At 38.6% G+C, this 21106-nt stretch overlaps 1 protein-coding gene across 1 annotated transcript in view; it reads left to right on the forward strand.

Annotated features, from left to right (window-relative positions):
- The window catches only part of LOC104163433 (disco-interacting protein 2 homolog C), a gene marked incomplete at its 3' end in the record, with an annotated part of 135094 nt that extends 114856 nt beyond the window's left edge, over positions 1–20238 (forward strand). The window contains exons 31-33 of the mRNA XM_009702442.1: positions 1719–1780; positions 18964–19021; positions 20164–20238. Coding sequence (XP_009700744.1) covers positions 1719–1780; positions 18964–19021; positions 20164–20238 — 195 coding nt within the window. The remainder of the gene's footprint in view (positions 1–1718; positions 1781–18963; positions 19022–20163) is intronic.
- Between the last annotated feature and the right edge of the window lie 868 nt (positions 20239–21106).

Raw genomic sequence — 21106 nt, forward strand, 5'->3', positions numbered from 1 at the left:
CACAGGCTGGGGAAGCTGGCCGAGCAGGTAGGGGATTTTCATGTTCCCTCAATACCCACCTATCAGCTTCCAACAGTGGGACAGACTAGAAATTGAGTCTGGAGATTTGGGGATTTTCAGACCCTTCTATGAAATTACAAAGAAGTCCAGTATAGCTTTATCTGGATGGAGGTTTCATCAAACATTAGCTGTCTGTTGTAATTATTTTATTCACACTGAAAATAACAAATATGGTAGTGATTGATTTTCAAACTTGACTGTTTCCATTATTTTATAAATCAATTCAGGTTTAGTTTTATTTTTAAAGACAACCAATTTTTCCTCGTTGTTCTGTTTGTTTTTTTTTTAACATTGCATATATTTCAAATAAGTTCTCCACTCAGCACTAGTCTGTTACACTGCTGAGTTTACTAGTAGACTGAAAATCGTGTCGTTAATAGCTAGAGAGGATATTGTATCTTGTATTGTGTATAACAAGCTAAAGAGGCTAACATGCATGTGCAGCTCTATTACTCTTTTTCTCCTCTGGTGGTGGGTCACTATCAGTATCTATACAGTAAGTATCAATTGGTAGTGGTAACTCTTTTCCCCTTTAGATACAAAAATTATCTATTTGTGGAACTCCATTGCAATTTTTAGTGCTCAACAAATTGTGACCAGCCAGCATTGCAGAAGTGCAAAATTTAGCCCTAGACATTCCTAATGTGAAGAATTATACTCTATAATATATCCCAAATGGGACAGAAATCATTGGCAGTTGATGTTGCCTACTGGTTTAAGTAGTAAACGTCTAAATAACTGATAAAGGAGTTCCTGCACCTGCAGATTATCACGGTTAGGTGAATTTATCTGCTGAAAGGAAAATTTCCAAAGTTCCAGTGTTGCAAAATGAAGTTGTGCTTTTCTTCTAGCTTTCTGCCTAGCAGTGATGTGAGCTATGCAGCAGGGAAAAGAGCCCTAGACTACGGCATTGAGAATTCACATGATGTTCAGTGGTGATGAGTTTGAAGTTTCAAATAAGGGAAGATCATAGCAGGTTACAAAACTGCAGCAAAGCTGTGGATGTAAGGGCCTGAAAGACTGTATCATCTCCGCATGAAAGGAAAGTAAAGTTAGTCTACTGTTTTCAAGTAACTAAATATTGTGACATAAAGCAAGGATTTAAAATATGCAGTGGAAAACTGAAAAGGAACAGAATAATTGCTTACAGACCTTCAGTCCACATTGGTTCATGTCATGCGTGCTACCTTTACTATCTTTAGCTTCAAATATATTCTCTGTTGCATGTATGGAAGACTCTCAGTAAACCATACCTCACATTCCTGGCCATGTGCTTCTGCCATTAAACTGTGTCTCCTCAGCAATTTCTGCGTTCCTTTATATGGCAAAATGTGTTTAACATTTTTTGTATGTATTCGTGTGCTGATTACTTGGCCTTTTGTAGCAAATAAAACCTGTGTTGACATGTGTTTGATTAAGTAGTATGGCCGCTTGGTGTTTTTCCAAACCCCAAGGTAACAAGTACCTGACGGTAGGTATGTTTTCCAGTACTCTTTCTGATTCTGTAAAGCTGAGCTTTGTTTGATGAATAGCTTAAATATAACTTGTCATTTGATTAGCATAATTAACAGCAAAATGAACGTTCGGTTATTTGGGGGGTAAAACTCTTTTCTCCTCCCATCCTTCAGGTTCTGATTAGCTGATGTTGTTGTTTACAGGGAACATCTGGACCAGATCCCACCACAGTGTATGTTGATATGAGGGCACTGAGGCATGACAGGTCGGAACCACCTTTTTCTTTTTCTCTAATACACACAATTAACAGAGTTTCTAGGAAGAAAGCTACTTCAGTGCACCTCACGGTCCCTGAAACCCTTTGTAATCCTCATAGTTTGTGCTAACTCCTACCAGTGAGCAGACGTAGACATTTTTATTAGTCAGTTAATGAATTTTACCATTGATAAAACTGAAGCATCTGACATCACCACTGCAATGAGTAACAAGATTCCCTGCTTTTATTGCCTTCAGGATTTCATGACACTTGTATTCAGGTGGTGCAGCCTAGCCGGTCTCTAAGAAATGGATTCCCATTTGGCCTCTTAGCTTTACAGAGGTGTTTCTCCTGGCAGCTGTTAGCCAGTGGGGAGACCATCAGGGGACTTCGTTGCAATTCTTAATGCTGCAAGACTATGAGGGAATGGATTATTGGCTTCAGCCATTGTGAGCAACCACATTCTGTAACTGTGGGTATTTTCTAGTTCTGTCTTTAATGTTAGATACATATACAAGAAGCGAGAAATAAAATTTACCACTAGCAGTATTAAGGAGATGTCTGAAATCTTATGGTTGGAGGGAAACTTGTGATCTTAGGTGTAATTGTAGAAAATACCCAGGCACATAGTTTCAGTTTTACAGTACTCTGGTCAAAAGGCTAGCAGGTAGTCTCTTTACAAAATTTTAACAAAACTAAAGTTTTTCTATTAACTCTGGAAAAGATGAACATTTAATTGATAGTGTTCACCAGTCCTGGTTCCTTTAAAAATCATTATCCAAATAGGGCTTTTTTTCCCCTCTTTTTTTCGGTTCTTTTCATCCTTCTTAACAGTTAACAGCTTAACAGAGAATTTGTTCCCCTTAGGTGAATATCATCCTTGGCTATATCAAAGTAACTGGCTCAGCTTGCAGAGTGCACTGCAGGCCCAAATTATCCTCTGGATAGTTAAGTCAGATACAGATATAAATATTTTCTTGTAGCACATGCAGTTTGGCAGGTGGAGTAAAGGAACTGCAAGATACTTGACTCTCTCACCATTCCTTTAGTCCTTTTGCACACAATGTTACCAACAATAATGCTTATGTTTGATCCATCCTTTGAGATACTTTTGTCAGCATAACCCAGCCATAGAAAACTTGGTCTTCCTGGCCCAGCAACTGAAGTGCTGTGTAGACACAGTCCATGCTCATACTCAACCCAGCAAAAAAATGGTCTCTCTTGTAGAAAGACGTTATTGTTACGTGAGCTTACCATCTCTGCATTGCACTTTTGAAAGGAGATTTACTTGAGAAGTTGAATGATTTATATCATAAAAAAGAAATGAGAAGAGGAGCATTTCTTTATCTAAGAGTAGAGCAAACACTGTGACCAGGACAGATCTAATCCAGCCTGAAGTGATCTCCTAGGCTCCTTTTGCAGTCATTCGAAAGGCATGCACACCACCACTGTATTGCAGCTATCTCAGACATCACCAGCACAGGATGAATTGACCTTTAAGATACCTTTCTTTCGGTATTGATGAGGAAGGAAGCTTACATGACTAACTTTGGAAATCAAATGTTTTATTTTTTAATAGACACAGTAAGCTGAGACTTATTTACCCATAGTGTTTGCGCTAATCTCAGAGCTCTGAAATGGTTGAAGTGAAGTTGAACACAATGTAGATAGATACATGTAATCATCATTCAAGTGCAGGAGAAAGAGCTAATGAATCATTGAAAATACAGTTGGAGCTGTAGAGGGGAAAGAAAAAAGCAAATGTAGGTTAATTCCTTATTTGGAATTATTTTTTCTGAGAGGAGAAATAAATTAATTGGAAACGAAGTATATAGAAACAAATATATGTAGAAAGAGAACATAACATTCACAGTTAGTAAAAATTATAAACAATAAAAATACGTTTGTATATAATTTATATAGAGCAACTAAGATTTACTGTTCTTAGTAAAGCTGCATAAAGCGTAAGTATACTATTTCCCTGCCTTAGCATGTCATTGAGAAGTGGGCATCGTTATCGAGATCAGACTTTGCAGTGTATTAATTTATATTTAGTGACTAGTTCTACAGAACATGAAAGATGATCTTGAGAGTTGGCTTCTCAGATTGTGGTAATGTAGATTTTAATTTGATAGATTAAAGCTGTGCCTCATTTACTCAATCCTGTGGAATTTAGAATTAGATTCATGGGTCATAAATTAGGGGAGAAAACAACTTTATTTGACATAGTCTCTTCACACTTGCTATTCCTAACCATTTTAGTGGAACCGAATGTCACTATTGCTTAACAGTAACTGAAATATTGCTGTACATAGCTGTGAGACTGTATAGTAACAACCCACTGAGTCTTTGAAGGTCAGCCAGTCCCCCAACAATTTGAAAAATTTATGCTGTACACTTAATGTGAGAAATTTTTTTTCATATTTTATATTTTAGAAGATATTTTCCAGAATTTGAAAAAGACCGAACGTCTTTGGGTTTTTTCTTGGCATGATAACACTTTCTAGTTGCTGCAAAAGGCAGCTGTAGTTCATCTCTTTGAGATTATTCAAACCCTGTTCACATCTATAAAAATTAATAATCAGTTTGAATACAACTATTTCAAGCTCATCCGGTAATTATGTGTTTGCACGCTTCACAGCTTATGAAAATGTTGTTGTTTGCTAGGAGTTTAGATCAGAATACCTGTGCTAGCTATGTACAATTTGGGTGGAGATCTAGGGGTGGTCGGTCAACCAAACTAGCCATTTCCTCCCAGCTCTCCCTGGACTTGGATGGTTTGCTTCTTAGGTCAGGCTGGAGGTTCTCAAACACCTTTTTGTGTGTCTCTGTGTGGTTTTGAGCCACCAGCCCACTGGTTTAGCTGCCAGGACTCTGCAACTCTGGCCATGGTTGCCAGCTGAGAGAAATGGCTGGGACTGGGCTCGCCTGGAGGTTCAGGAAACTGGTGCCAAGGGGTGCAACCACTCGGTCAGTGGCAGTGCAGTTTTTTAGGTGCTGCAGCTACTCCAGCAGGGTATCCCATAGAGCTCGTGTTGTATTTGCTAGCACTAATGAGATGTCCCATTATTTCATGGCACTAGACAACTGTTTTAGGAAACTGAAAAACATCCTAATAGCAACAGTATACAGCTCTGGCTTGCTCTTGGTGACAGTGCATCAGTATTGTTGTACTTGGCATCTCATTGATTTTTCTAAAAATTGGAGTGTCTTCAGGGTGGCCGAGAAAGAGTGAGCAAAGACAGGCAAGTCCCACCTGGGCTATTTAATAAAAAAACAGGAGAAGACTCCTGACTTAGCACCAAATGGCTGATACACCCCTACACTGCAGTGCAATGCAATTGAGAGAGGTTAACTCAGATCCAAAAGGTAAAGTAGGTGGATTAATGCTTCACTGTGCACGAGCTGTCCTCGCAGCAGGCTGCGGTGGCACAGCACGGCTGGTCCCAGTTGCTGACTCACTGTGCAGCTCTGGTCATGTCCATATGCCCATGTGGATCTGCAGGGAGGGCAGATGGAACAAAACTCCAGGCATGAGCACTCTGTCGGGTCGTTGGCTGCCACCTCTGGGAAAACAACTTCATCCTCCTCCCAGAAAAAGAAAAATAAATAGAATAAATATATTCATATGCTTGTCCCACTGTCTGAACTGCCGGTTTTCAGATGACTCCATCGTCATTTTAGATCAGTTCTGTTCTCCTCAGAAAACTTTTCAGGTGGTTAAGCACAAGATACCTAAATATGCTAAAAGCTGAGAAGTGCTTGGAAGATAAAGAAGAGAAAGAGACCATTTTCTCAACATAACAAAACACCATATACTTGAAAGATCTTGGCTTTTATAACACTTACATGCTTTTGTAGCAGTAAAGATATAAATTTAAAACCCAAGCATCCCTTTTATCCAAGATGTTCAAAAACATTATGTACATGTGTTCATAAAATTTAAAATGTCCAACAAAAAATACATCTCTGATATTAGCATCAAAATTTCACAGCCTTTTCATCCTCAACAGCAGGTTAGTTCTTGGTAGAAAAAGTATTTATTGGCAAAACGAGCCACTTTATCGAACTGAGAATAGACCTCATTTGCATTCCAAAATAAATCTTCCTTTCACATAGACAGGGCGAAAATATTTTTTAAGTGTTCTTCAGCAGGTCAGGCTGGATTTTCAAATGTTTCAATATATTTGCAAATATTCTAAAAGATATTTTTTTAGAATCATTCGAAACTGTTTTCAAAGTGTTACTGTTTTAATTTGCTAGTTTAAATTTTGAAATTACCTTAAATTTGAAACTGAGCTGGTATGAATAAGAAATAAAATATCATGAAAAATGTTGAAATATTTTGACTGCTTTTAATTTTTGCTCAAATTTTTGAGACGGGAGTGTTTTTCTGTGTTTCTGTATCTTTCATATTTAAAATGTTGTATAGAGTATATGTTTCCTCAGAAGTTTTGATTAGTGAGCTGAAGGATCCATCTGGTGATGGCTGAGGAACATCATTGAGCTCCTGAAGTTGAAACTTCCTGCAAATCCTGTAAAGATAAACATCCCCTTGCAACCTAATATTCTCTTCTATAGCAAAACCATAACCAGAAAGAATGAAAGATTATGAAAATCACTGTCCTGCCCTGAGTGTGACAAGGCAAGGTCTACTTTGATATCAGAGTTTATTTTAAAAGGACAAAAAAATAAAGGAAACAAATTCATTGTAATCTATGTCTACTCCCAAAAGCAGGTAAAAATGTCACCAGTCTGCTTGTTCAGTAGCGGGTAGCAACAATTTACGAGCTCTGATGGAGTGGAGGCTTACATTTCTAGGGGGAGAGAGCCACTAATCAAGTCACATATGTATTGTTGAAGATTTTTATATCATTTTGCATGCATTTGTAATAGACAGTTTCCCCTTATTTTGACTACAAATTGTATTTAAGCTGATTATTGAACTACATCCATGTTTTGTACCAAACTGGGCAAGAATGAAGACTTTCGACCAGTGTTAGTAAACACTGTTCTCAATTTTATTTGATACCATCTCTAGTTTCAGATATGCTGCATCGTATATCATATATCTCATATATCGTAAGAATGCCAGCATCCCTACCCCTCATACCCTTCTGATCCTGTCTTTAAAATCCACTCTTCCCTTTGGTGAGATAGTAGGGGCATTAAATGATCATATGAATTATTCAATTTCATCTAGTTAAGTCTGTATTTTTTTAGTAGGGTTAGAAAAATGGAGAATTTAATCTATTAAACCTTTTTGTGGTCTTACTATATTTCCTTTTGAGCTACATGTAATGGTGAGCTGCTTGGATAGTTTCTTCATCACAGTGATGGTGAGGCAGCTGGCACCAAAGAGGGAGCCAAATCCAGATATGGGATATTGCCAAATAGACCAGAAGCACCAAGATGTATTTGGGTTAAAGTTATTAATGTTTTAGTCTGGCTATCATTCAATGTGTGGCTTAGGATATCCGTAGTCTCTCAGTGAAATACTCCCACTCCATCATTAGAACAATTACTTTCATCTGATTACCGTCTGTATTTATTAAACAAGCAGTTTGTGGAGCTGTACAAAGAGGTGTCTTCTCTTCTTATGTGGTCACTGACATCTTCTCGGAGTGATGCAAATTAGTGTATCTTCTAAAAAGAAGTGACCCTTGTATATACTTATGTCCTTATGTATATTGTGCTATCGTTTTGGACTTCGAGGTATTCAGAGATCTCTGAACTTCCATCAGAGTTGCTCAGACATTGTCTCCTTGACAAAGGTGATTTCAGAGGATGGAAATTCTGAATCTCATTCCCCAAGAAAAGAAGGGAACATTTGTAGCATTTCAAAGATATGTGAAAACAGTTACTTAGGATTTATTTTTATAGATTGCTTATACAATGAGCCCAGTCTCAAATGCAGGGCTCTGTTAATGGGAATCAGTTAAGACTTTGGCTTCATTTTAATATATTCCAGCATCTCAGACTTCATGCAGGAAAAGAAAAATAGCCTTTTATTCTGTCTGTCAATTGTTTATCCTTCTCCTCCACATTTTACTGAAACTTTCATGTTGTCTATACGTTGTTTGGGCAATACCAAGCAACAAAGCCACGGGAGCTTTTTTCCTAATTCTCAAACACTTCTACTCCATCTATCTTGAAAAATACTCTTATTATAAGGTTATCAGACAAAAGAACTACTTAGCTAAATTATTATCTATGCTATAGCCGCAGCAGTGCTCTGTAGCACAGTCACGGCATGGAGGATAACCATTTTATAGTCACATAGCAGGGAAAAGAGTCTTGGGGGGAGATATGTCAGAAGGAGACATGCTAATGGCAAGTGACAGTAAAATAGTTACCTTTTGTGAAACTTTAATTGATTAATCATACTTGAAAGCCATTTGCCAATGGTAACAAAAGAGAAACTTTGAAGAGCGCTCCCTGATGGGCTGGGAAGCAGTACTTTTTCCAGCTCTTGTAATGGGTTACAGTATACAGAGCCCAGTCACAGGTCAAAGAAAATCCCAGTCCTCAATTACTCACTCTGTGTGGGGTCCAAAGGGGTAGTTAAAAATCTGTTATTGCCCCCTCTGACACCCAGCCACCTTTTTCCTTGCAGTGAGATTCAGTAGGTAAAGTGTGTAGAGCATTTTGAGGTTTGAAGTCCTATATACCCGGTGAACTGTTCAAAACGTAGACCTCACAAGTCATTGGCCTCAGAAAGCCACCAGTGCTTTATATGCAGTAAGCTTATTTACAAGTTGATTTGTCAAATACTACCTCCAGCAGTGCCATTCTGGTCATCCCAAGCTTTGAGGATCTTCTTTTATACATATTGGGTGGCCCCAATTCCAAGTTTCACACATCAACCCTGCTTTTTTTTTTTTTAGATTGTCTGCTGCTTTAGCTGTTTGTGGTTTTTTTATGTTACCACAGAAACAGGTTTTTAATGGAAAAATGAAAAGACTTTCACACCTGTGAAGTCAGTAGAAGAGGTAACCCCGTTGAGAGGAGGAGGGGGTGAGGACTTTAAAATCTAAGTCCCTCAAAGTTTTAAGTATGATAAGTAACAATGCAGTTTGATTTTGAGGAGTCTTTGTAGAAACATCTGACTTTTAGGTGTTTTGCCCTTTAACTTGCAGAATTTCATTAGTGTGTTTAAGCTGTTTGTCATGGTACTGGCAAAACCCTCCTTGTTATTCATGTTTTTGCTCAGCAGAAGATACTGCCTTGGCCTTTTAGTGACATTGTGTTTTGTTTCTGCAATGCAAACACTGCTGTCTAAAAAATCCCCTTGGCACTGTTTCTGATCTATGGGAAACAAATCTCCCAGAAAGAAAAGTTAATTTGGGCTGATAAGCATCATATCAACACTTCCAATTCTGACTTAGAGGAGAAGTCCCAGTCTGTGTAGAGTGGAGGAAAGGTTCTCTCTTGCTGTTCCTGCCTGCGTCGGGGGACGAACCAAGAGACTTGTTCAACCTCTGTGCACTGGATAGTCAGAGGTTAGGAATAAAGCTGATGACCTGGGAAACTGAAGAGAAGCAAATATCATCTAAGAGGTTGCACTGTTTACATATGAGGATCCAGAGTTATAACAAAATTTGTAAGTGTGCCTATTTTAAGTTCTTTGAAAGATGCTTCATGTTGCCAGGCATAAAGCAACTTCTGTTGCAGGGCAGGAGAAAGGGGCAAACATCCAAGGTCACTCCCTCTTGTTCCAATCAATCTGAGCTGTGAGACTAAACTAGGGAGATGGGAACCCTACAAAGCGATTTCTGTGCTTTCTAAGGCAAGATTAATAGCTCTTGAAGTATTTCCTTCTTTGAAACAAGTCTATTTCTTCCTTGATAAAGTCATCTTCAAGGGATCAGAATATTATGATTTTAGTGGAACAGGACAATAAGAGTTGGCTCTAAATGTGGTTTTTGAAAGAGGATGTGACTTAGCATACTTTAACTACAAATCAAGAAATTCCAGTTATATTTCCCTTGAGGGCTTAGGGGAAAGAGAATACTGTCATGCGTACCAAGTAAGACAAAGACAAAGAGAAAACAAAAAGCCATAGCTTTCCAGGAAAGCAAGTGTACTGCAGTTGTACATTTGTGTAATTGTTTGCAAGCGCCATTTGCACGTGATTCTTCAAACATGAGTAAAAGAACAAAATGGAAAATGATTCCATTTTTGTTTGTTTTTACAAACCAGTTTTGAATGTCCCAGTGATATTCCAGCTTATTAAAATACACTAACTTTTTATTCCTGAAGAATATCTGATGCTATTAAAAAAGAAGAGATTTTTCCATTTCAGAGTATACTGAGCTTCTGTGGTGTTATAGGTCCTTCTCTTTAAATCATGCTCCTTACAGAAGCTGGAAATTGATAAAGCAAGCTGGCTGCTCACATTTCTGAGGAAGATTTATTAAAAATTCTTCCTTTTTTTTTCCCTGCAAGCCATACTTCTTTCTTTCTCTCTCCCAGAGTTTGCCATGAGTCCAATCATACCAGTTACAGGAATGTCTTAAAAAAATGGAATTTTTCATTCTTCCATTTTCTTTACAGATAAAATGAATTATGTATTTGATTTTTACAGATAATGTACTCTGAAGCATAATTTGCTTTCTTTCCATCATTTTGGTATATCCTACTAATGGAGCATTAAACAGTGATTCTTTAAAAATGCCAAGAGTAATCAACATAGAGTACATTTACTGTTTCAGTAGTGAAGGAAAAAGTTCTGCTTTCCTATACTGCTACCTTAGAGTGCATTTCACAATAGACATCTGCTTTGGAAGGAAAAATAGTTAAAGAATACATGTAAAATTTGGAGTAAGCCTTTGTAGCTTCTGCAGACCTAGCCACAGGTCTAATGTGCTGTGCTATAAGAGATGGAGCTTCCTAAGTGCTTCCCCTCCCTCTTTCCTTTCCCCTCTTCTCTTGCCAGCCTTTGCAGGAGGACAGGACCTTTGCTGTCCCACACGCTGACAGTTTTTTGTGACAAATAATTCAGCAGAGGGTGCTCTGCTGGCAGTTACCCCTGGGAAATGAGCTCTGTCACCTTTGGGACCCACTCCAGCTTTGCTAACCTCAGGCACTCATTTGGCTCCTGTTGTCAGTGTAGGGTCTGGCTGTAGGAATACACAATGGTTAGGGTTGGGACGGAGAGCTCTGAAAAACAGTAAAAGCATCCTATATTTGTGTAAGGATCCATCACTAACTTGATTAGAGATGTTATATCCTCTTAAATGGCTGTCTTCAGTAGCTCTTAATATGTTGCTTCAAGCCTCACATATCCTTAATATCGCATATACTAGAAGTGTCTGTTTGCAGAAGATGAGATTATTTATGTGAAGAGTCTTGTGAAGATCAGCCAGGGTTCCCACTGTCTCCTGTGAAAAGGACAGTCCCTTTTCAGTGCCTTCAGGTGTACAAGGCACTGCTGCTCATGGCACCACTGACCTTTTCTTCAGAGTGGTAATCTGCAGTTTTAATTCGACTGGAAAGATAGCTCCGTGTGTTGAAGTTTTCCATGCACAGGAAATGTCCGTGGTGGTTGTTAAGAAGAGGCAACTTACTGCAAATTCTCCCCCAAAAATGCAGGGTGCTGGTGGTGTGAATTTTGAAGGTTGGAGCAAGATAAGGGGTCAGGTGAAAGAGAATGACTTGATTTCAGAAATTCCACCTTTGATTACATTGTGTGATTGTAGAATATGAATATTGCATCAGGAAAGCTGAAATTATTTTCATCAATTGTTAACAGCAAATAAACTAATTCAGTTAGATGAGGACATTTTCAGATCCCAAATTTGTTGTAATGAAAGTTTTCCCTATGTGTGGAGCCTCCTTTTCTCAATTAGAACTGGGAAGATAAAGGGTTACGAAACAGAAGCAGCATATTGCATTAAATAGAATCATCAGAATACAATTGTGATTATGAAAAGTGCTGTAGAAACAATTAGTGAAAAACACCGTGTCCTGGGAGGTTTGTAGTCTAAATAAAAATACAACAGCTGAGAGCAGCATTATGCCTGATTTTTCAAATATGAACCTGAAGTGCAGAGAAAGGTGATGCTGTACCTGGTGGGGCACAGTAGGTGTGAGGTAGGACCAGGAGGGAGACCAAATTCTCCAGAGTCCTGGGCCACTGCATTTACCTGAAATAGTTGTGTATTGTGCTTTACACGAGTGCGAAGTTAATTTAAATAAATTTAATGTAGTTCATGTATAGTGAAAGCTGAACATTTTAAAGTACTCCAAGGCTGAAAACAGACATAAATATGGCTTAGTTTTTTTACATATTCCTGTAGTCTTATATGATAAAATTGCTATTACTTTTTTAATCTCTGAATCTTTGAATATTCCGTTCCTGAACCAGAGTTCCTGCCTCATTTCGATCCCCTTGCAACTTTCTGAACTGTCTTAAATCCTTCTGTAACCTTTCCTGCTTCTTTGTTCATCCATCTGAAGGATTGGAAGCTGTTTGCTTTTGACCTCAGGGAATATGAGACATGCAGTGTAATTTAGGTTTATAGCGAAGAAAAGTCTTTAAAGGAGGTGATTTAGTGCTAATTCTTTAACTGAACTTGTTGATTATCAAATTAACAGGATTAAAGTATGTCCTAGACATATAGAAGATTTAATAGTTGTTCATTTTCTTGGCTAAAATTTGCCTCAATCCAAAACTTCCTTTTTCAGTCTCAGTTGTATTTGTCCATTATCTGAATTTGTCATGTGATGGGAGGAAAACTGCTCTGAGGAAAACAGGATGATGCAGGGAAACTCTTCTTCATTATCTAGATGTTCCCTCCAGCCTAAGTGTTCAGTTATGCCATTTTCATACTTTTCTGCTCTGGCTATTTGAACTGGCTATATCATTTTGGAAGGCAGAGCTTATGTTCTTTGATCGGTATTTCCATTTTTGATAGAATGAGCTCATTGACTTGTAAATTCTGGAATACTTTATGTAGAAATATTTTATTATTTGAGTAAAGAGAAGATGCACTGAAAGTCTTTAGTATCGAAGAGCCCTGACTGCAGTCCAGGATCCCACTGTTACCTACAGTGCCCAACTTTCCTCTAACTATAGAAAATCAGAACAGACTGCATCAGCCCTTTCCCACCATCAGTCTTACCCAGGCACCATCTCAACATTAGACAGCGATATATATCTGAAAGGTGTTGATGATGGCAATAGTTCATGGCAATAGTTCCTAGCCATTTGAGCCAGAACTGGGAAATCACTGTGCTGTGGATATAGCTACAGGAAAGCATATGTGCTCTCTGGCATTAAATGCCTTACAATTAGACTTTGGTTAAAATGTTTAAATAATTCAGTGGTTGTCTTTTTTCACCAGAAAAGACCATTGTGTTGAAATCAGAAGAGTCAGTTTTGACAGATCTTTTTCAGCTTAAAGAAAAAGACAGAATTCTCAAAGTGGTCAAAACACCCTACTTGAACTTTTGAATTGTTACTCATGATGGTGGTTAAAGCATTTTCAGTTTGGCAAGCTAAGTAACTTAGATTTCAAAACAGAACTAAAAAACTGAAACAGTAAACATAAATAACCTCTTTTTCTGACCTGCAACATTTTTTTTTTCAGATTCTGCTTTCAGGTTCTTTCCATATTTCACTTTTTCATTCCACTTGAATACACAAAACTTTTCAAAGCATCAATTTCTTGCAGAATAAGAAAATAACCACTTTTCCCCCACAAGCTCAACTTCTAATGTAAGAGAGGAATCAGCAGAAAAACTTAAGAAATAGGGCTGGAGTGAAGCCAGAGTGACCATTGGCTGTTTCTTCCTGCCATGGAAAGGCTATGGGCACAGAGGGGACTTCTATACCGTGTATTTTCAATATGTGTTAGGTTATATGTGCCTCACATACTATCTGGTTTCCTCTAGGTTTTGTTGCTAAAGGTTTTCAAGAGCGGCAGCATCCCAAAACAGCAACTGAAAGAAATTAGTGTGCAAAATAGCTAGTATTAAAGAAACCAAAAAGCTGGACTTCCAAGCTGGCATGACTGCAAGGTGCTGTGGTGTGAAAACAGACCGTGCAAGACAGGAGGAAGAGTTGGTAGGGTAGCAGGGAAATAAGAGCTTGAGATGATGGAAGGTGCAGTGCTTCAGTGCCCAAGCAGTGGCTAACAGCAGAAGATGCTGGCACACTAGCAAGGAGGAGAAGGGCAGTTACCATGGCTCAGTTTGTGGGAATGGCTATAAAGGGAAGAAAAATGTTCAAGATGTGGAGTTTGCCCAAGTGTTAGGGTAAAAGGCAAACTCTTTAGCTGAGTTATATTTAAAAAGAAAGGGGACTGTGGGAAAAACTCCTTTGAATTGGATGTGGAGAGCTAGTTAGAAATAACAGGAGGAAGCTAAGAATGGTTTGCGCCAAGCATCGCAGAGTAAAAAGGTTCCAGCTGAGAAATAAACACTGAAGGGAAGTGGAAGAAGGCCCATCATTTGAAATACTGTAACAGGAGTAGACAAAGCACTTGAAAGGGCACTGCAGGGAACAGTCTTTTTTTGGCAGGGAGCGAGACTTGGATGACCTCATAGCTTCTTTCCATCTCTATTAGAATCACAGAACCTAAAGTCTTCCTCAGAGCAGCAGCACAGCCAGCTTTGAAGGTTTGCCCAGTTTTGGCATCGTAACGTTGGTTAGCACCACTCTGCACGCTCCAGCCCCTGCAGATTCCCAAAGCAATATTTAATAGCTCTGCTGACAAAACTCTCTGATTAATGCCAAATACTAGCAAGCTGTGGAATATATTTTGGAGAGTTTTCATTACCGAATGGACCAGATTTAAAAAGGAGCATAAACAAAATTTGCAGTTTCACGTAAGATAGTTGGGCAGAAAGACATTGTTACTGTATTTTGGTATCCCCTTTGCTGCACAGTGATTACAGTGCCCAGTTAGTTATAGCTTGCCAGTTTTCATTCTGAAGTCAGATTTCAGTCCTACTTCTCTATAGTAAGTGTTGGATTTAAAGGAGATGATACCCGTCCAATGTATTAAATTGTAATAAGAAGAGAAATATAGCACGTACTGGTGTTGTAGCTGCATTCCCTATTAAATCCCAGTAGCCAGACTTTGAAACATAGGCAGCTTTCTCAACTGTACAGCTCCAGTTAGAGATTTTTTTAAAGAAAAAAGACTAATTCTTAGGAACCAGTGAAAAAAAAATCTGAAAATTATACTCTCTTATACTATACTATGTAAATACTACAGATTTTGGCATATCATCATTGCTTATAGCTTTGTAACAGTGCAACAATTCTTAAACATCTTCTGCCTCTCCCCTCCAGTGAGACATTTTGGTGGGGGAGAAACTCTGTGTCTGCCCTACATGGGGTCACTCATTTATGTTTTCCCTCTCAGCTTGGCTGCAAACCACCAGAAAGTGCAAAAGTAGCTATCATGCCCAAGGGCAACATTTTTCTCCCATCCACTTGATTTTCAGGCTCTTTGCCCAGGCTAGTTCTGCTGCCATGTTCTCCTCTGCCCTTCCCAGCAAGACTGGAAGGCAGCAGAAAGCAGCAGGGAAGGCTCTGTACTCACCTTGTAAGAGATTGTTTTCACTCCCAACAAAGAAAGGCTGGAGCACTGCAAAGAAACAGGACTTGCCCTTTCTAGACCTCTGCTGTCTGGGAGCACCTTATGATTATTGGTGAATTTGGAGAAGGTTTAACATGTTGTCCTAAGAAGGCTGTAAGGAGCCGTGGGTTTCTTTGCCAGCATCACCTGGGTAATTCAGAAGCATTGTTTTTCAAGGGTCTGATGGGCCCTGTGCTCTGCCTTTTTACTTTGCCTGCCAGACCAGCCTTGATAGTGATGCTGCTCTCTCAAGAGGGAAGCTAAGAAGTTTTCAACCGTGTCTGCTGTCTGTGTTTGTCAGTGGAAAAATGGAAATCTCTTGGGGAAGAGTGGGAACAATTGAATTATTTTATGCTGAGGCACAGTAAAACTCATTTTAAAAATTATTGCCTAATGTCCATAATTTATTCACAGTACTAGTCCCAGTAGAGTTAATAAGACTATTACGCAATTAAAATTAAGTATGCACATAGGAGTCGGTAACGTCAGAATCTAATGTTTTACTTCTATTTTTTGAAATCTCTTTGTGGCAAAATATCTTTTATTATTTCAGAGTTGTTGGAGGTTTAACAGCATGTTCCCAAATGGATTGTGAGCTTAGCAGAAACTTTTTTAAAAGGAGTCCAAGTTTTTGAGTGCTTACAGGGCCCTCACAGAAAACCTCCAGGAAATGCTGTTTCCATGTTTAGGGCGCTGCTGTGATAACTCTGTAGCGATGTGAGGCGGAAAGCACAGAGTGAGAGAAGTTTAATGGAATTGCAAACTGAGAAATTGCGCCTTCTGGATCATCATGTGCTAAAAAATCAGATGAGGTTAAAGGAAATACCTGGAGAAGGGAGCTAGAAGAATACGCTAGTGATAATAAGAACAAGGTGGGAAGCAGAGATGCTGAAAACAAAGAGGAAAGAGGAATTTATGAATGTTGATTCATTTCCAGTAGTCACTTCATTGACTATTGAATGTATAGCTTTATTATATGTGATTTCTGCTAGGCCTGGTGTTCAGCAACACTTCACTGAGGCATGTCTTAATAACATGAAGGGAGCAAAGGCCAGCAGTATCTCTGGGCAGCTGGACAGCTCTGACATACACTTTTCCTGCCCCAGAGGTTTTTTGCTACTGTTACCCAAATCAAATTCTTTTTAAACTAATCTTAAATTCAAATAAAGTACTTCCTGACCTTTGTTACACCATTGCTCTTAGCAGTGCTTATGGTTGAGGTTTTTTAAATTGTCTCTTTTTAAAGATTTTCTCTTTTTCAGAAATGTTGGTAAATAATAAAATAAGATAACTCTGTCTGTTAAAGGAGATAGCAAGTGGTTGAGATGATGACTAGTTCTTCTAAGAACAGCTCCCTGTCTGCACATACATATCTAAAGATTGGAGATGTCAGCTGTTTGGAAGAACTCAATTAAAGGCATTTTCTAGTTCTACACTAATAGGGATTTTACAGAACCAATATATAAAAAGGCAGAAATATAGGCATTATTAACAACTGTATTTTGCAATATTTGATTTTGTATTTCCATATGTACAGAGTTATTTTTAAAGCTTTTGCTGTATATTCCTGAATATCTATGATTTGGCTTGCCATTTGAACGGCAACGCAAGTGTGGCTTATGTAGACATACCCTTTACAGAGTAGCATTAATTTAGCCTTGCATGTACACCTTATAGTGAAGCTCCTGTGTCCTGGGTTTCTGCTGCCCCATATCTGTGTCCCTGGTTGAACAGATGGATGTTGTAGTTTCACTGCTTTTGCTGTGAGTGCGGTGGTGGCCCTACTGCTCTTCAGCTGCTGGGAGGCTCAGCAGAAAACGTTGTAGAAAACATGGCTACATGTGCACACACCTGTAAGAGAACAGAGGTTTAAGAGAGCAATACAGTGTAAAACAACGACAGTGTAACATTAAAGGTAAATCACAGAAGTGGCAATTAGTGCTTCAGGCTCTGGGAGTTTTGTGGCAGTTGAACGAAGGTTGGAAGGTGGTTCCTGTTACGCACCTTGCAGGAGAGCAGGTCAGGCTGCAGCTGCCTAACCATGTCTGCTCCAGGCAGTGCCTCTTGTAGGGCACTTTACATCCTTTTCCTCTCAAAATGACTTGGAAAAGCAGTCTGAAATTGCTGGGTGTTTGGGTGGTATCTCTTTCTGTTAGTGCAAGCAACTGATGCGCAGTTCATCAAGGTTGAGAGACTTCCCAGAACTGCAGATAAAACACTATTCACTATTCCTGCCTTGACCTTGACAGTCTCAGCTTTTATAGAAGACTTTAGGAGCAAAGAAATAGTAAAAAAAAAAAAAAAAAAAAAAAGATTTTTTCCCCATCCCTTTATGTTTACGGGCTGAACTTGCCAAAGCTTTGTTCTTCTCCAAAGGGACCTCTAGCTGAGGTCTCTCTGTGCCTCATCCCTCCTTTCCTAAACTGAGCACTGCAGTACCCTGTCTGTAAAAAGACCTCAAAACAGTCTGAAAAAGATCTACCATGACTGCTCCTAACAGACTGCACTTTGATGATCAGTTTAACCAGATCCAGTTTTCCACCCATCTACTCCTAGCAATGTCTTCCTCTCATCTGATGTTTCATCTTTACCTTTTACAGGGTTGGTTTTTAGGCCTCTTGTGTTGTTTTTTTTCTTTCTAATCACAGAGCTGAGGGGAGGAAAGAGATAAGAACAGCTCTTTTGGCAGAAGTCCAGATTTAGCTTGGTGAAGTGGATTATGAAAAATGTTCAGGAGTGGGAAGTTTAAGGTTTTTATGGGCTGTTAGAACTTTTAAGGTATCTCACTTACGATACAGAAGTGCCTAGTTGTTACCAAATTTTCTTCACCATCATCAGCTATTTTAGGACTTTAAAGTCTCTTTCATTCTAACGTGCTGAGTACTTTTCTAAGATTAAATGAGGAATTTCCTTCCAGACCATCATACCACTGAAGGAGAGCTGCCATTTCTGTTCCTTTAGTGGGAAAATTATCTAAGAAAGGAAGAGAGAGGACCAGAAAGCCACACTCAGAGAAAGAGTCTGACCTCATCAGTAATAACATTTTTCATTAAATGATTTTTTTTTAATATTAAAATGTTTATCAACCACTGTCCATTGAAAATAAATAATTAAAAGATTGCAAATGCCGATGTGAAGCTGAGGCCAGGTTATGAGTTATTTTGATATGACTTTGATTTTACTGTTAGCTACTCGTGGAATGTGGTTGCTCACTCAGCTCACATGCTTTTGTGTCTGTGCCCTGGCATTTATGATGTTCCTGTGGGAAATCAATATTTTAGGTCCCTCTTCTTGTGAGTAAATTTGTGCATGGAATTCCATTTACAAAAGTCTATCAAAAACAAATAAAATGCACCAACTACATTTGAAGAGTTTACTATTTAAGAAAATGTTCACATCTTTTTTTCATTATTTTCCCAGCCATAAATCTTGGATTAAATATTAGGCCAAATTATATTTTACAGGATATAAGCTTCATCTGTTCCAAAAATAACATTAATCTCTGCAACCATTAACCGTTTCTTTTAGAAATAAATGTTAATGAAAAGTAAATAAACACAACCATGTATTATGCATACTATTTTTACATGTATTTTACAGAGTTCGTTTAGTCGAAAGAGGATCTCCACATAGTTTGCCCCTCATGGAGTCAGGAAAAGTAAGTACTGAAAGAAGATTTAAATGTACCTTTATGGTAGATATTTTCAGTAAATTTCCATTTCTGTTCATTTTTATATGTTTGTAGTGTTGAGGAAGTCTTTGTCAACTGTGCAGACTGAAGACCTTTTTTTACTGTTGAGGTTACAGCATGATGGCGGCAACTGATGCATTACTGCTGTCTCAGAAGCTGTACCTCCCTCTTTCATGCAAAAAGCATTTCCTTCTTTTATGCAAAAGGAAGATATTTCATCCTCTACATCTCACTCTTGAAACAACCAACAAATGTGTCACTAGTGAAGGCAGTTTTATCGCTGTAGACCCACCTCCACTGAGAATGCTCTGAGATAACCAACGCTGTACTCATAGGCTTCTGATCACCTGCAGAGGGACGATCCCTGCTGGGTAGGATCGCTGTGGGGACAGGGCGAGGACATAGGACTGGCACACAGATATGGAGGTGCTGCTCTCAGTTCTGTCCCTGGCTGCGGTGTCTCGCCATGGACTGGTGACAAAGTTCTACTGCTAAGCGTGCTCTGCCTTTGAGACAAAGGAGAGGTGCCACCTGCACTGAGCCACCAAGGCATTCCCTGCTCACTGACTGCCCTTGATGCTGTGGATGCTCATCTAAAGCTTTCTAACACTCATGGTCAGAGGATGCTCCCTTTTCTATTTTAGCATTTAACATCTGCCCACCTCTGTAGCGGTTGAATGTACATTACATGAGGTCATTGGCAGGACCTCATTCTGGGGAGATTGCATGGTGTCTCTGGCTTGCTTTCTCTTTCAGGCCAAAGTTTCATGTGGCTAGTGGGGTTTTTTTCTATTCTAGTATGCTCTCTCAGAGAGATTTGGACAATTTGGTAGGATTTTTTTTTTTGTATTTTAGGTGAACATTTGTTTTCTGAGGAGTTTTTAATGATGGAACAGCATTCACAAAGAGAAGAGGTTTTGTAGCATTTCCCAGATATCTCAGAATTATTACATCTATGGACTATTTTAATTTTTAATGTTATAAGTCTGCTTTAACTTTTTAAGGATTTCTTCTGATTTCTAATAAAGGTTTTTTGGGGACAAAGAGTCATCGTATGATTGCATAAACCAGTATCTGCTTTCTTACTGCCTCATGTTTTCTTTCAATAGATCCTCCCAGGAGTACGTATCATTATTGCTAATCCAGAAACAAAGGGACCCTTAGGAGATTCTCATCTTGGTGAGGTGAGTCATGAAAACTTAACCTTTGTATGCTCTGAACTAAATGGTAGAGAGAAAGCTATCATCCTGTATGCAAATGGTTTCCTATAATACGTCTTATCAAATGCCCAGTTAAGAAAATTGTGAATTCTACAGATCTTTATGGTATATAGAGTGTGTAGCATGGTATTTGTATCATTATTAAAATTGTTAGTAATGTACTGGATAAATACTAATAATAGCTCAAGTTTGTTAAAAATTGAAAAAAATCTGCTTTTTCTAACTGTGTTTTCTACTTGGTGCTTCACTAATTCTGATGGAAACTTACATGAAAAAATAAGTTTATTGATTAGTCTAATTTCAGCTAGATGGTTTTCTAGTGCTATTCTCTTTATAATCATTGTGCTTCAACGCACTGAAGTACTCTCATTAGCTGAGTTGAGCAAGGCTATATGTTTTTCCAATTTATTTTATGTTTCTAGAGAGAGAAAAAAAATCTTCTTTTCAATGAGCAATTAAAGTTCTAATTAACAAAATGAAGAATTTGCTTAGTCATAATTAAAACTACAATCTAATTTGTGAGATTCATCTGTAAGATTTCATTACTATGAAATCATAAAAATTTCTGTGATGCCTTGAGTTAGATGAAATGAATCCTTCTCCATAGGTGAAGGTCCCTGGCCTCACCCTGTAAAATAATCTGTCTGTCTGGTGTTCATGGAGGATGCTCTGCTGCAGTAAATACCCTGAACCAGGAGGAGGAGACTATGGAAAGAGCACTGTGGTCTATAGGCTCTTCTGAAAATTGCCATAACCAAGCAGACCTCAGAGCTAGCTGAGCCATTTAAGGAGGCTGTGCAGATCTTTGGCTATCCAAGGGCCAGAAGGCTGC

The sequence above is a fragment of the Cariama cristata genome, unplaced genomic scaffold, assembly GCF_000690535.1.
Source record: "Cariama cristata isolate BGI_N322 unplaced genomic scaffold, ASM69053v1 scaffold10666, whole genome shotgun sequence".
Taxonomy (NCBI): Eukaryota; Metazoa; Chordata; class Aves; order Cariamiformes; family Cariamidae; genus Cariama; species Cariama cristata.